The 15,564-nt window shown below is 40.8% G+C and overlaps 1 protein-coding gene across 2 annotated transcripts in view; it reads left to right on the forward strand.

Moving 5' to 3' along the window:
- MDM1 (Mdm1 nuclear protein) overlaps positions 1-15,564 on the forward strand; it is a 98,323-nt gene that overhangs the window by 32,511 nt on the left and 50,248 nt on the right. Inside the window, exons 6-9 of one of the 2 annotated variants that reach the window (XM_082256974.1) lie at positions 695-852; positions 9,993-10,092; positions 11,875-11,913; positions 13,015-13,190. In XM_082256974.1, the coding sequence (XP_082113100.1) occupies positions 695-852; positions 9,993-10,092; positions 11,875-11,913; positions 13,015-13,190 (473 nt within the window). The remainder of the gene's footprint in view (positions 1-694; positions 853-9,992; positions 10,093-11,874; positions 11,914-13,014; positions 13,191-15,564) is intronic. The other variant, XM_082256975.1, reaches the window with a different exon arrangement.

Genomic DNA, 15,564 nt, shown 5'->3' on the forward strand with positions numbered 1-15,564 from the left:
TGTACCATGCCTGCCGCCCTGCATTCTCCTGTACCATGCCAGTCACCCTGCATTCTCCTGTACCATGCCAGCCACCCTGCATTCTCCTGTACCATGCCAGTCACCCTGCATTCTCCTGTACCATGCCTGCCGCCCTGGATTCTCCTGTACCATGCCTGCCGCCCTGCATTCTCCTGTACCATGCCAGCCACCCTGCATTCTCCTGTACCATGCCAGTCACCCTGAATTCTCCTGTACCATGCCTGCTGCCCTGCATTCTCCTGTACCATGCCTGCCGCCCTGCATTCTCCTGTACCATGCCAGTCACCCTGCATTCTCCTGTACCATGCCTGCCGCCCTGCATTCTTCTGTACCATGCCTGCCGCCCTGCATTCTCCTGTACCATGCCTGCCGCCCTGCATTCTCCTGTACCATGCCAGTCACCCTGCATTCTCCTGTACCATGCCTGCCGCCCTGGATTCTCCTGTACCATGCCTGCCGCCCTGCATTCTCCTGTACCATGCCCGCCGCCCTGCATTCTCACCCTAGGCTTATACTCGAGTCAATCATTTTTCCCATCTTTTTGTGGTAAAAGTAGGGGCCTCGGCTTATACTCGGGTCGGCTTATACTCGAGTATGTACGGTAAATCCCATCTCTGCACACAAGCAAGATCCTCACTTCATGCTGCGTATTAATGCAAATATGTGTTTCTAGGATAAAAAGAAGACGGCTGGTGAGGGGAAATCTGGTTCTGCCAAAGTGAATACATCTAACATAGAACAGAAAGAAATTGACCAACAAAATGGTCTAAAAGAAAAAAATCTGAAGGAAAAAATTCTTGAACAACTTTACACTCCCACAAAATATTACAGGTAGGCAATCTTCTGCTACCTTATTAGACAAAATACTAAAATGTTTTACACATGAAAAGATTTACTGGATTAAAGGGCAGCATAACAAACAAATCAATTCTCATATAACTGACATATGAAGCACAGTGGGAGAGGGGGTACAATTTTATGGGTAAAATAAAAAATAAAATGAAATATATAATGCAGTCTTTCAATAGCATTAAAGGATAAGTTCACTCTAACTAAAATCCCTGCATCTATAGATCTCCATGATCTAACACTAACCTATCTAGCCCTGTAAAGAAGAAATCAGTATACATACCTTTTTTGAAGCCAATCCGACCGGATCCCACGCTGAGCTGTCAGTGGTGGCTTCCTTGTGGAGGTGGGTGCAGAAGACACAACCGACAACGGAAGCCCTATAGTAAGTCTATGGGTGACGTCAGTTCTCATTAATTTCACAGCTGTTGTCGGCCGTGTCCTCTGCAGAGCTTCCACCTCTGGAGATCGGGTCGGATCGGCTTCAAAATAGGTACATATACTGATTTCTTCTTTACAGGGTTAGATAGGTTAGTGTTAGAACATGGAGATATATAGATGTAGGGATTTTAGTTTTAGGATGGACTTATCCTTTAACACATTGTTTTACTTCCTGTAACATAGATTTATTACCTGTTGAACCTGCTTCTAGATACATTTTTTCCACTTCCTCTAACAGGCTAACAACCCTGTTTATTCTGAGCTCAACATTTTTTGTCATAATTTTCATTATTTTTTCAGTTTTTCTGCAGTTAAATCATATAAAGTGTTATCCCCCTATGGACAACATAGCCTTGGATGGGCATTTAGTTTCAAATTGACTTCTAGTAAACGACAAAGAAATTTAAGGAGAAAGCAAAAAGCAGCAACTACTAAGTGTAGTACAGTTTAATGAGGGTTAAAAGAAATAGTACACTTACAAGGATAGTTGGATAGTAAGTGGAACAGCTCATCTGCAGTGTCTCTGTAGGCTGATAATGGATGGAAGCTGCTGTGACGATGTGCTGATGGCTGTCAGTGTCTTCCTGCCAGCGTTGGTGTTTCTACAGTGCCTGGGTATGTGCAGAGGCACGGGTGATGTCACATCTGACAGCTTGAGAAGGCAGGTGAAGCGCAGGCTCTGAGCCTGATGAAGGAACATGCATGCTCCGAATGCACGCTTCTCCTGCCTTCTCAAGCTGTCGGATGTGAGGTCATACGCACCTCTATACAAACCTGGGCGTCGTGGAAACACCAACACTGTCTGGAAGACGCTGACAGCCATCAGCACATCGTCACAGCAGCTTCCATCTGTTATCAGCCTACAGAGACACTGCAGATGACCTGTTCCACTTACTTTGCTGGCATATCCTTTTTCCTTGTGAGTGTGCTATTTCTTTTAACCCTCATTAAACTGTACTACACTTAGTAGGCGCTGCTTTTTGCTTCCTCTTTTCATGTAGAGGCTCTCCTCCACTAAGTACAGCCTTGCTTATTTGGACTATAACCACCATTGTTATCTGATAACTGTCTTGGACTTTTCTACCACCAGTCCCATTCCAAACAGTTGTCCATATCATATACCTGCAGCCCTGTCTACACTAGTAGAGCGCCATATTATTCCTGTTTGACAAAGAAATTTAAACCTGCCAGAAAGAACCTGTACTACACCCATGCCACAAAAAATTCCAGTAACAATATGCCCAACAACACCTTTACATGCCTCACTGGGCTTTTTTGTGGCGTTGGCGCAGTAAAGGCAACTCGACCATGCAGCTCATTTTTGTTCAGGTATCGTTGTATTGTACTCCTTGAAACAACCACACTGTCTTTTTCCAGAGCAGCCTGTATAATTCCTGAGGTTACCTGTTGGGTTTTCTTTGTATCCTGAACAATTATTCTAGCAGTTGTGGCTGCAGTCTTTCTTGGTCTACCTGATCTTGGTTTCAAGAGATTTCTGAATTTTCCACTTCTTAATAAGTGATTGAACAGTACTGACTGACTTATTCAAGGCTTTGGATATCTTTTTATATCCTTTTTAATCTTTAAAAGCTTTCTTATCTTGTTATGCAGGCCTTTTGAAAGTTATTTTCTGCTTCCCATGGCTCAGTATTTCGCCTGCTCAGTGCATCCATGTGAGAGCTAACAAACTCATTGACTATTAATACACAGACACTAATTGCAATTTAAAAATGTAAAAATTGCAATTTAAAAATAATAATATGAATTAATATCTCTTTTAAAATATTTACCAAAAAAAGATAAAAAATACTCAGGGATAATATACATATCCAAGTGATGACACAAATTGTTAAATAAAACCCAGATCTAGTTATCTTTTTTATTTTTTATACTGTAAACTTCTATAATTTAACAATGCTTCATACAGCACACATTTAGACTGCTTTACTAAAGAAGTTGAGAATGCCTAATAAAAAACTATCCAATCATAAGCATAGCAAATTCCAATGCATTTTTTTCCTTTGCATATGATTGGATAATTGAGGTGAGTCTCAATATCACATTTTATTATAAAAAGAAAAAGCAATAAGTAGAATCTTGATAAATAATTCTGCAGGAGTAATATGCACAACTTCTGTGCAGAACTAAGGGTGTGCTGGTTGAAGGGAAACCAATTAGGTTTTCTTGACACAAAAGGAAAGTGTGCACCTAGATTTTTTTGTAATAAAAAGAAGTTATACACCTTTCAGACTGACCTATTTCAGAATTGCACGGACAGGACTAGAGCCTTTTCAGTCACTAAAGAGAGAGTGGGCTGTTTCCGTAATGACAGTACATTTTGAAGAGAGCACATTTCAAAACATTTAACCTATTTACAGAAGAAATATCACCAGCAGATGGAAAAAAATCCCCCAGGGGACCCTGTGCACATAACATTTGTCTCCTATCAAATCTACGTTGTGGATTTTAAATAAAAAGCCTGTTTTATTACTGTCAGTGTTGGCTGTTGTCCTCCCGAAGCCCAAAATATGGACATTCCTATGAGGGAGTTCCAGTCAGCACTGAGCCCCTACCTCTCTCCATTCTGCAGTGCTGTCTTCTCATCTCTCACAAGGACTGTTCAGATTAGGGAACTGTACTTCCTGCAATCTCTTACATGCAGCATTCTCCTTTTACATAGGCAGCTATGGTTTACCTCCCAGTGTAGTGCAGACCAAGCTCAGATAATAAAACTCTGACATATCCCTGTCTGACAGTGGATAATAAAAGGATTTAATAAAAGTCTGAATTGTTAACGCATATTCTTGTGTCCGATAAAATACGTGGGGGCAGCTGCTTTGGTGTGGTATTGGTTAACCGCATAGTGTCTATCATTCTTGGTCTGCAGGCAGTTAGTGCTGAAGATGTTCTGTGCATGGTGAGGCTAAGAGCGCTATCGCCATGCGTTGGTGGGAGCACAGTGAGATCTGGTCTGCAGTTTGTCACATATTAGAGGCAGCGGTTGGGATCTGACACCACTCTCATCACAAGTAGAAGTTATGTAGGCTCTGTATGCACTGTCTGTCATGCCCCATCTCCTCTTGCACTGGAAGGAAGAGAAGAAAAATACCTGGTGCCGCACATCCACGGAGTCCTATGGTGGTAATAAGAGAGACAACCTCAGCCTGGGCTGCCACCAGGCCATGCAAATAGCACGTGTCGTCCTGCCCCCCCCCCCCCCGGAGCTTAGTCATGGGAATTGCACCCCCTCTTGCACTCTTTTGTTCAGCCTTGTTGGATGGTGGTGGCAGGGTGCTGAAACAGCTATCCGACAAGGCTGCTCAGCACCCCTTCACAGATTTGTGCTATGTGTACAGGGTTCCCTGGGGGATTTAAAAGCTTTTTTTTTAACTTCTGGCAATACTTCTTGAGCTAAGTTTTCATCAAAAAAATACCTTTCTTAAAAGTGGAACTTCACTCTCCCAATCAACATGAATTATTTTTAATTGTCAAGCTGCTAGCATTGGTAAATAGATAGGAAAGGATATAAAATGTACTTGTTTTAAACTTTTTTTTTTAACATTTCTTCAGTTACTTCCTGGTTTCTTGCCTAGGCAAATTATGTCATACATCCCAGGAGTCTTCCGGAGGGGAGGAGAGGAAATGAGGAGGGTTTTTCTCAGCTAAGCACACCCTCAAGCATGCTTGAGCTAAGGACAGATGGATTCCAGGAAGTAAATGGTGCATGAATCATTTGCCCTTACTTAAGATGGCCACAGCCAAAAATGCTAGGGGGTGTTTTTCAAAGTGATTTCTTGACAAAAAAAAAACAAGGAGACATGGATGGATGGGGGAGTTTGCTTTGAATATTAAAAATGAATTGAATTGTGTTTTTGGTTTGTGGTGCTCAGATGCAGTGAAGTTCCACATTACATAGTTACATAGTTAGTGAGGTTGAAAAAAGACATCAGTCCATCCAGTTCAACCTATGATGTGTGTGTGTGTTTGCTTTTAACCGTACATTGTATACCCCTGTATGTTGTGGTCTTTAAGGTGTCCATCCAATAGTTTTTTGAAACTATCAATGCTCCCCGCTGATACGACTGCTTGTGGAAGAGAATTCCACATCCTTACCGCTCTTACAGTGAAGAACCCCTTACGCACTTTGAGGTTAAACCGCCTTTCCTCAAGTTTTAGTGAGTGGCCACGTGTCTTATTGTATCTCCTTTCTCTGAATAGTTTGTTCCTTATGCTAGGGTCGCCAGTACAGTATTTGTACATTGATATCATATCCTCCCTCAATCGTCTCTTCTCCAGAGAGAATAGGTTCAGTGCTTGTAGTCTTTCCTCATAGCTGATGTCCTCCATTCCCCTAATTATTTTTGTTGCCCTTCTCTGGACTTTCTCCAGTTCCAGCACATCCTTCCTGAGGACCGGTGCCCAGAACTGGACAGCATACTCCAGATGTGGCCAGACCAGAGTCTTGTAGAGTGGGAGAATAATCTCTTTATTTCTGGAGTGAATCCCCTTTTTTATACAACCCAGTATTCTGTTGGCTTTGCTTGCGGCGGCTTGGCATTGCATGCCACTGCCAAGCCTGTTGTCTACCAGTACCCCCAGGTCCCTTTCCATCCTAGACTCACCCAGAGGTTCCCCCCCCCCCCTAGTGAGTAGCTTGCTTTCTGGTTTCTGGCCCCCAAGTGCATTACTTTACATTTTTCTACATTAAATCTCATCTGCCATATAGTTGCCCACCCCGTTATTTTGTTCAGGTCTGCTTGCAAGATTTCCACATCCTGCATAGAAGATATTGGCATGCCTAATTTAGTATCATCTGCAAATACTGAGATTGTACTAGATATCCCCTCCTCTAGATCATTTATGAATAAATTAAACAGGATTGGTCCCAGGACAGAACCCTGGGGGACCCCACTTTCCACACCCGCCCAATCCGAGTACTCCCCATTAATCACCACCCTCTGTACTCTCCCCTGGAGCCAGTTCTCTATCCAGGTACTCACCTTATACCTACCTTCCTTAGTTTGTACAGTAAGCGTTTGTGGGGAACGGTGTCAAAGGCCTTTGCAAGAAACGTTTGCGTCAGTTTTAGGTTTTAAGTCCTTTTTTTTTTAATTGCTAAGAACAGAATTTTAGATCTTCTTTTTACTATTTATATTTTTTCTACTTCACAAATAAACATTACAGGGTGCACCTATCACATTGGTCTTCCAGAAAATTTGGGATTTTTTTAAGGAGCGAGCATAGCAGAAGCTGTTTGCTTTCAGACTGTCTCTTTAACTGAAAGGTGATGCAGAGAGAAAGGAAGGGAGGATCCGTCATCCAATCAGCTATGTGTGTAATCAGGGCTTGAGATTTATAAACAACTATATTTTTAGGAAAATAAATTAATATTAGCCTGGTGAAATCTGAAAAGGAACCGCCTTCTGACTGGAGTAATATAAATGACTATAAAAATGTGAAAATATTTTTTTTAGTCTTGAACAATAAAATAACCACATCATAAATGCAAGTATATCAGTGAAAATGATCTATATTTACTCTAGTGGAGTGCATTCAGCACTGAACTCTACTGTAGGATGTTAGCTTTCAGGTACAGGTCCAGGGCGTGTGGTGGCAGGTTGTGGGTTGCTAGTTTCATACTAATTCTACTTTCATAGCGATTACACAGCCTTTGATGTTTAAGGTTCATATCCATTATAGTTTATATGTTTCAGTCTCTTGATTTAAAGGAGACTTTGGAGTGACGTTAGCACTTCCAGCTGAAAGGCTATATCCTGTCTCCTGCTATTGCTCAGATAAGGAATGTATGAAATCCACAGAATGCCACACATTTCCAGCAAAACTAGAGTATACTAGCAATTGAACTCTCCAAGTGCTACAGCAGCTGCTAAAGATACCAAATATATAGTGCATGTCATATCTAACAATCTATTATGTTAATGCTGTTTATTGTTACAGCCTAGTCCCACTTTGTATGTGTCTGGATTTGAGATCTGCACAGCATCCAGTGAACAAATGTGTCCAGCTGCATTCCAGCTCCTGGGAGAAATATTGCTGGAGAACAGACACTTTGCCTTGTGTTTTACATCTTAGGGGCTACAATTTGAAAACTATCAGAACAAGCAATGTAAAGCAGAGGTCAGGGTCTGACAAGTTGGCAATCAATGCTTGCTAATCTAGCCTCATCAACAAAAATATAAGCGCTCTATAGGCTGAGAAGAGGAGGGCATATGCAGGAGTAAGTTCTGGTTGAAATCTCCATAAAGTTCAAGCATGGGCTGATTGCTGGACAATGGAGAAATACTGGCTGTAGAAGTCTGCAGGCTCTGATGAGGGCTAGAAGGAACTCTGTGAAAATGTACAACAAGAGAGAAAAGAGATCAGCGCTATCTAAGTGCAGTATAAAGGATGCGTTTAATAACAACAGACAAATGCAAACTCACAAGATGGGCATGATAAACCGGCATGTAAAGGGTTCATCCACTCCAGTGGGAGGACGATCAGTGGGGATCCGGGGAATCTTCGCTGGTTCCGGCTGTGCTGGTGGTTCCCAGCACTTCTGGGTATGCAGTGTCCCTCAGAAAAGAGTCGCTAACTTCCGTTGCCTGAGGAAGAAGCACGCATGCTTAGAACGCGCGCACCTCCCACTCCACCTTCTACCTGGAAGTGAAGTTAGCGGCTCTTCTCTGAGGGACACCGGATACCCGGAAGTGCTGGGAAACACCAGCACAGCCAAAACCAGCGAAGATTCCCCACTGGAGTGGATGAACCCTTTACATGCCGATTTATCATGCCCATCTTGTGAGTTTGCATTTGTCTGTTGTTATTAAACGCATCTTTTATACTGCACTTAGATGGCGCTGCTTTCCTTTCTCTCTCGTTGTACTAATTATTATTATTATTATTATACAGGATTTTACAACTTGAGGGTAGACAGTACAAATACAATACACTTTAATACAGTAGGAATCAGAGGGCCCTGCTCCTTAGAGCTTACAATCTAGCCCGATAACTGCTAATAAACATATAACACGTATAGAACCTGTGAATATTAGGATACAAGGCTGCATGAGTGAAGATCCAGCATTACAAGTAAAAAACAAAGTCCAGGAAATGGCTGATGGGTATCAAGAATCTAAAACTAGATAAAATATAGAATGTTGATTACAGGGGGTTCTTATAAACTCATTGGTAAATCCCAATATGCAAGTCGGTACCAGTCTGCCATACATTAACAAAGATGACAACAGACAATAATAGGCACTGTTTGTGAAAGGAGGACACAGATACACATCAGCGATAATAATCTGGAGGAGTTGCCAGATAAATCTCATTTCAATCTGTGATGAGAGACTCCATCAGGGGTGCTGATAAGTGTGTACCACCAGTCCTCCTGTATGGGGCTCGAGCACACAGGGGGGCCCTGGCAGCAGGGATAATCAGATGTGGACAGGGCAGAGAGGATGATCAGTGCAGCGGGGGTGCGATTGCAGGAACAATGCCCAGTGCATCTCTCCCTGCAGCAGCTGAAAGGCAGTTTTTTCCCCCTCTCCCTCCCTCCAGCCAGCTTCCAGCTGCTGCAGGGAGAGATACACAGGGCACTGTTCCTGTAATTGCACCCCTGCCGCACCGATCATCCTCTCTGTCCTGCCCAAATCTGATTCCCTCTGCTGCTTTATTCAAAGAGAGAACAAAAGGATTAACAGGTACAAATACCAGAGACGTAATAGAAAATATAGCAATAAGAAAATGACATTGGCATGTACATATTATCCTGTTATAAATACAGATCAATACCAACATCTGTCTGTAGTACGTTCAACAAGACACAGTTGCACGTTCAAATGTAAGCATCCTCTGGTTTCTGGTTTGACATGTTACAGTAGCAACAGTTCTGCATGAATTGCCGTTACCCATCACCTCCTTCCCTCCTCATTTTATAAGTTTAAATGAAAGGAAGGATAACTCACAGGGAGTCAGTGCAGAAGTGAAATAAAGAAAAGAGAGAGAGAGGAAGGTATAGAGAGAGGAAGAGAGAAAGGAAAAAAAAAAAGGAGGGCGGTGGGAATGGGAGGGAGGATGATCAAGTGATCAGATTAATACACGCACTGCAAACAGTTCTCCACATTAACAACTTTGCGGAGTGGGACCCATGAGGTTTTTCCCCTTATCCGATAGGATAAACATATTCTAAATCATCCAAGTTTTATCATATTTTTCCCTTTCATGCTGAGCCGTTAGGACAAGATCTTCTCAATACAATTTTTATCTTTTAGATTTAGCAGGAATTTTGAAAGTTATGTCATTTTGTGTGTCTGCTAATTATGATTTTATTTTTAGTGAAAATATCGGTTTGATATTTTCGGGGGGGGGGGGGGGGGGGTTGGCTTGTCTAGTAGGCTGTACTTTGTGATACCTGGGAGGCCAGGGTTCATTTTCAGTTTATGATTACAGTGTTACGAATGTAGAAAGAACATGTTTTAATGGTAGTACATAATATAAATGTAAATGATACTAATGCTTGTACAAGCCAGAATCAGCACATGGCTTCAGATCTGATTCCTTGACTGGAAGAGAGAGATCAAAGAAAGCGTATGATTATAATGAGCAATCTGCAACACAAATGTACACGATGTACATGGGCCTTACCAAATCTAATACCATATTATTTTGTTTTGCAGGAAAGCAAAAACTGAATATTCTGCAAATTATATATCTCCTTCAGAATATAAATACAAAGATGGAGCTTGGATAAAAACAAAACGTCACGTAAATGGTCAAGTGAGTGAAATGTATTTGTTTAGTTTTTTAAATTGCTCCACTTAAGCCCCGTACACACGCACCGATTGTCGGCCGACCGTTCGGCCGTCTTTTGTCCGGTGCTGTCCTGTCGGTTGAAAAGTGCTAAAGATTGCACACGAATTTTGTCGGCCAACAACAACCGACTGCAGAAGTGATGTCATGTGATGGTTAACTTTCCGTGTGTTTTTTCTTTTCTGAGCATGCCCAGTCTTGCTCATCTGCTTTTTGTCGGCCAAAATCTGTACTGACTGACGAACAATCGGCCGTTCTTTGTTGGCCTACAAAAATTTTATAGCGTGCACACCAGATTTTGTTCGGCCGAAAAGTCGCAGTCGGTTGTCGGAAGCATCATACTAACAAGCCGACAATCGGCCGATCGGACGTTGGCCGAATATTTACGGCCGACAATCGGTACGTGTGTACGGGCCTTTAGAGGTGACCATGGGTTGGCATGAATATAAAGAAAAGTATGGCCAAATCTTTTTTGGCTGTACTTGTTTTTAGGGTCACAGGGGGACATTTTAATTTTGTTCCCTTGTGACGTAGGCAGAGCTGCGCCAGGCTTGCAAAAAATCTCAACAGTATTGTTGGGGTCTGCCGGGCTGCAGGTTTGACAGGTGGCTCTCCTTATTAACATATGGCATAAGGCCAGCTGCACCCATTCCCATCCTCGTGCTTCAGTGAGCTCTGGAGGAACAGAGCAGACAGCAGTGACTGACAGAGGATGAGGAAAATAGTTATTTTTGGTGTGGAAACACTAGTAATTGATGAGTTAAAATATCGATTCATGAGAAAACAAAAACCTTCTATGGCAAAATAACAATTTAAAGGACTTCACCGCAGTGAAGTCACCTGGAAGTTCCCCCCACCTCCTTCCCCCGCCACCGGCCCATTCACAAACCACAGCGTGCTTCATGCATGCGCAGTAGGGAAGCGGCTGTGAAGCGGCAAGGCTTCACTGCCGGTTTCCCTTACAAGAAATGGCTGTGGCAGCACCCAAAAGCCAATTAAAATATCGGCTGGTGTGCGGACATTGTGGGATCCCTGGACAGTTAAGTGTTCTAATATTAAAAGTCAGCAACTACTGTATTTTAATTTTTTTTTGGTGGGGGGTCTGGAGCTCCGCTTTAATGTGAAAAAATAACAGCTCTACTACAAAGTGATATTTATGTTTGAGAATTGAGCATTTTTATTTGAAAATTAAGAATGCACTTACAAAACACTTATTCTGTAACTTCTAATAAAATTATAAGCAAGAAAATAAAAAAAACGTATTTTTGATATGTAATAATCAAAGCTCAAGTCTATTTTCATGAATTTTTAGGGTGACATTGTGCTTTAATAACTTTTCTTCCAAGAGCTGTTGATTATGTTTGTTGAACGTGAGAAGTAGACAAGGTTTCTGACTTTTCAAGCTGTGATAGTGCTCATGGATTGTTTAAAGTGATCTCTCGAGTCATTTTACATGTGATAAAGAGGCCTCATTAGCAACATATAAGTATTATCACAGCTTGATGAGGGCCATTGTGATCCTTTCAGTTACAGCATTCTTGTTTCAACAATGACTGTAAAGAGAAGTATTTATTTATTTATTTTTGCATTATTTTAGTCTTGCCACCAGCTCTTACAGCAGTTTAATTATCTAGGATCAGTAACTAGAATGCTTGGCTAGGTGGCAGCAACGAGCTGTGCTTTGCTTTTTCCAGTTGATGCTAATGATATGGTTATAAATGATGATGTGTTCTGTGTTCCTTCCTTTAGGACTCTCCTCTCAGTGTAGGCTCCATGTGGGTCGCTGAGGTTGGTTTGTTCTCTCCTGAAACTTCTTAACTTTTCCATAGTCACATTGTAGACTACAAGGGCACTTTTTTTTTTTTTTTTTCTAATTTCATAGGTACATGTGCCTAACACTGGAAACAATGAGTAGACCAGATAGAGAGATTTTAATATTATACTGATGCGGGATAGTATAAAAAGTGGGAATATTAAATTCACATTTTAGAACAATCTTAGTGAAGGGGTTTTTGGGGAGATGTTCTTATAAAGGGGGAGATTTACTAAAACTATAGCATGCAGAATCTGGTGCAGCTGTGCATTGTAACCAATCAGCTTCTAACTTCAGCTTGTCCAATTAAAGTAGAAGTAAATGCAAAACCTAACTAAAGCTGGATACACACTATACAATTTTATGAAGATTTTTTCCTTTAGATTTACCAAAACCATATAATATGGATGTCAAACCTAAACACTTTCAATTTGTATGCAATCAGGCAGGCCCTTGCACTACATAGTTGGAGGTAAATTTAAAGAAAATCTACCAACAAAAGTTTTATAGTGTGTATCCAGCCTTAAGGGCCATACACACTATAAGATTTTCTGAATACTTTTTCCTTCAGATTTACCTTTTCTATGTAGTGCAAGGGCCTGCCAGATTGCATACAAATTGAAAGTGTTTAGGTTTGACCTCATATTATATGGTTTTTGTAAATCTAAAGGAAAAAGTCTTCAGAAAATCTTATAGTGTGTATGGCCCATTAGCCACATTCTAAGCCTAATCTATCTAGCCCTGTAAAAAAAAGATTGCTATACTTACCTGTTCTAAAGCCGCTCCATTCCTGTCTCCAGCAGCGCCTTCTGTGCGCAGGAGAAAGCAGACAATGGCTGGGAAACTCCTGGGAAGTGATTGCACCCATAGACTTACTATGGGGTTTCCTCTGATAGCTGCCTGATTTTCTCTTTTCCTTTGCAACTATATCCCCACCACATAGTTTTTGCACATATTTATGTACACACACTGCACCAAAATTGGGGTGCTTGTATTGTATTAGAGGTGATTATAAGCTTTTAACTATTTATAATTTTATAATAAATTAAGCAAACTGTTTCTGTGCCATTGAGCAGGTAAAGGAACTGCGTGAAAAGGCTCAATATTATAGACACCGAGCTGAAGGAACTCATTTCTCCCGGGACCACCTTAATCAGATAATATCTACTAACAATAGATTTTGGGATGTGTCTTCTACCGTGAGCAGCGAGGAGGATATGAGCAACAATATTAAAGCTTTAGATTTGGCTGGGTATGTCTGGGACCTTCCTTTTTAGTTTTACCCAAGTGTGTTGTGTACTGTGTAATGTCTATTGCACTTTGAGTATGTATGTTCTGTCACTATGGGATACGTTTCCTTTGCATACAAGTGGGAGGTGATGTGGACAGGCTGTGTCCATGAAACCAAGGAGAATCCTCAAACCCCTTGAGCACCACAGCACTAAATGGAAAGGAACCACAAGTCCCAGCAGGAGTGTTATAGGAGACCTCTTCCCAGCTTGAGTAGAAGTAATATCACCCGTGAGTTAAAAAGGGCCTCCCAACCTAATGGGTTGTCCATGCACACTTTAAGGACAAACCCAGCTGATGGGAGATCACTAGTAGTCAGTCCTCATAATATCGGCAATAACGGCAATAGTAGACCATAGAAGCGGAGAGGAGACGAGAGAGACACATAGCGTAATACAGTCTTAAAAAACAAACCCTTTTATTAAAAGTTCCACTTACATACAATGAAGAAGTGCAGGCATATCATAACAGTGTAGCCAAATAGAAACTGCGGCGTACCGCGTTCACAATCAAAAAAGCCGGCGTCCAAGGGGGCGCCCGATGCGTTTCGTCATAGGTCGAAGGGGTTTGAGCATTCTCCTTGGTTTCACGGACTTTAATTTATTTTATTTATTATTCACTGCCATTGTTTGGAGATTTTTGGATTGTATTATCACCGTCACTTTCTTCACAGTTATTGATTGTGATTCTTTTGCAAATTAATTACTTGTATTCATTTATTATATTTTTGATGATTTATATCACATATTTTTATGGTTAGCGCTACACATTGTATACACATTTGTTATTTGATTTTTTCTATAGATCAGTGTATTGCAGCTTTCTTTGTACACTTCACTTATATTATTATTTTTAGCGCAGAAAATTCCTTGGTTTTTTAGATGTGGACAGGCTGCATATAAAACTTAAAGTCTTGCGTCTCAGTAATGCGATCCCATTCAACCACTTTGAAGCAAATTCCTGTCTACATGCATGCAGTCCATAAATCATACTTTCAATAATGATGGGATTTTTGGAGTGCCAGATATACAATGTACACTTGTAGATAACTAAAAAATATAATCTTTATTGAAACAAAACAGAATAAAAATGAAACCAATAAAATCCACATGACATCATGATGTACAGTGGGTATAGAAAAGAATCACCCCCTTTAAATAATCACATTTTCTTGCTTTGCAGCCTGAAATGAAGGCAAACACAGTTTTTGTTTTATCCAGCTGTATTTACTTATTATGCAACTTATAACATCCAAGTGAAAGATATAACACCAGCATCTCAGAAAAAAATAAAAACGGAATCACTGAGTTAAAAAAAGGATCACCCCCTTTTGTTAGTATTTTTTTGAACCACTTTTTGCTTTATGATTCCTTTAGTCTGTTGGGATATGTCTCTACTAACTTTCCACATCTAGACTTTGCAATATTTGCCCACTTTTCTTTGCAGAACTGCTCAAGTTCAGTTTAATTTGCGGGTGACCGTTTGTGGACTGCAGTCTTCAAGTCATTTCACAGATATTCAATGGGTTTTAAGTCTGGGCTCTTAATAGGCCATCCAAGGACATTCACCTCTTTCTCATTCAACCACTGTGTGGTCAATTTTGCTGTGTGTTTTGGGTCATTGTCATGTTGGAATGTAAATCTTCTTCCCATTGACAATTTTCTGACAGAGGGTAGCAGAGTTTGATGGTATTTTGCCCCATCCATTTTTCCCACACCAGTCCCTGGTGCAGAGAAACACCCCTAGAACAGGATATTACTACCTCCATGCTTTATTGTAGGAATGGTGTTATTTAGTTGGTGAGCTATATTGGATTTCCATCAGACATATGGTTTGAGGCCAGATAATTCAATTTTAGTCGCATCTGACTATAACACCTTTTTCCATGTGGCCTCAGAATCTCCAAGGGGCCTTTTGGCAAAGCTCAGTCATAAAAAACAACAAGGGTAAGGTAAAACCACCTACCCCCATAGGTCTGCGCTTGCTCTACTTAAACCAAGTGTATAAAAATAAAATTAAACACCTATAACCAAATTATATGTGGGAATATGTGCTGTTATACAGTGTATAATAAACTGATGTATTTACATTTTTATTTTTGAACTCAATTGGTGTGAATTGTGTCCCCAATATATAAAAACCCAGTGGACAATACTATTTGAAAATATATTGACATACTGTATGTGCTAAATGCTTAATAAAAATAAATTATGCGTGATTGTACTCTGGGTAACCGAAGGCACAAACAATGTTGATTTACCAGACAATATAACTATTGCACTGAAAAGCAGACAGTCCAGAAAAAATTATGAGTCCAAAAAAGATTGGTAATTCTA

Source organism: Pelophylax lessonae (genome assembly GCF_965119305.1).
Source record: "Pelophylax lessonae genome assembly, chromosome: 4".
In the NCBI taxonomy this organism is placed as follows: domain Eukaryota; kingdom Metazoa; phylum Chordata; class Amphibia; order Anura; family Ranidae; genus Pelophylax; species Pelophylax lessonae.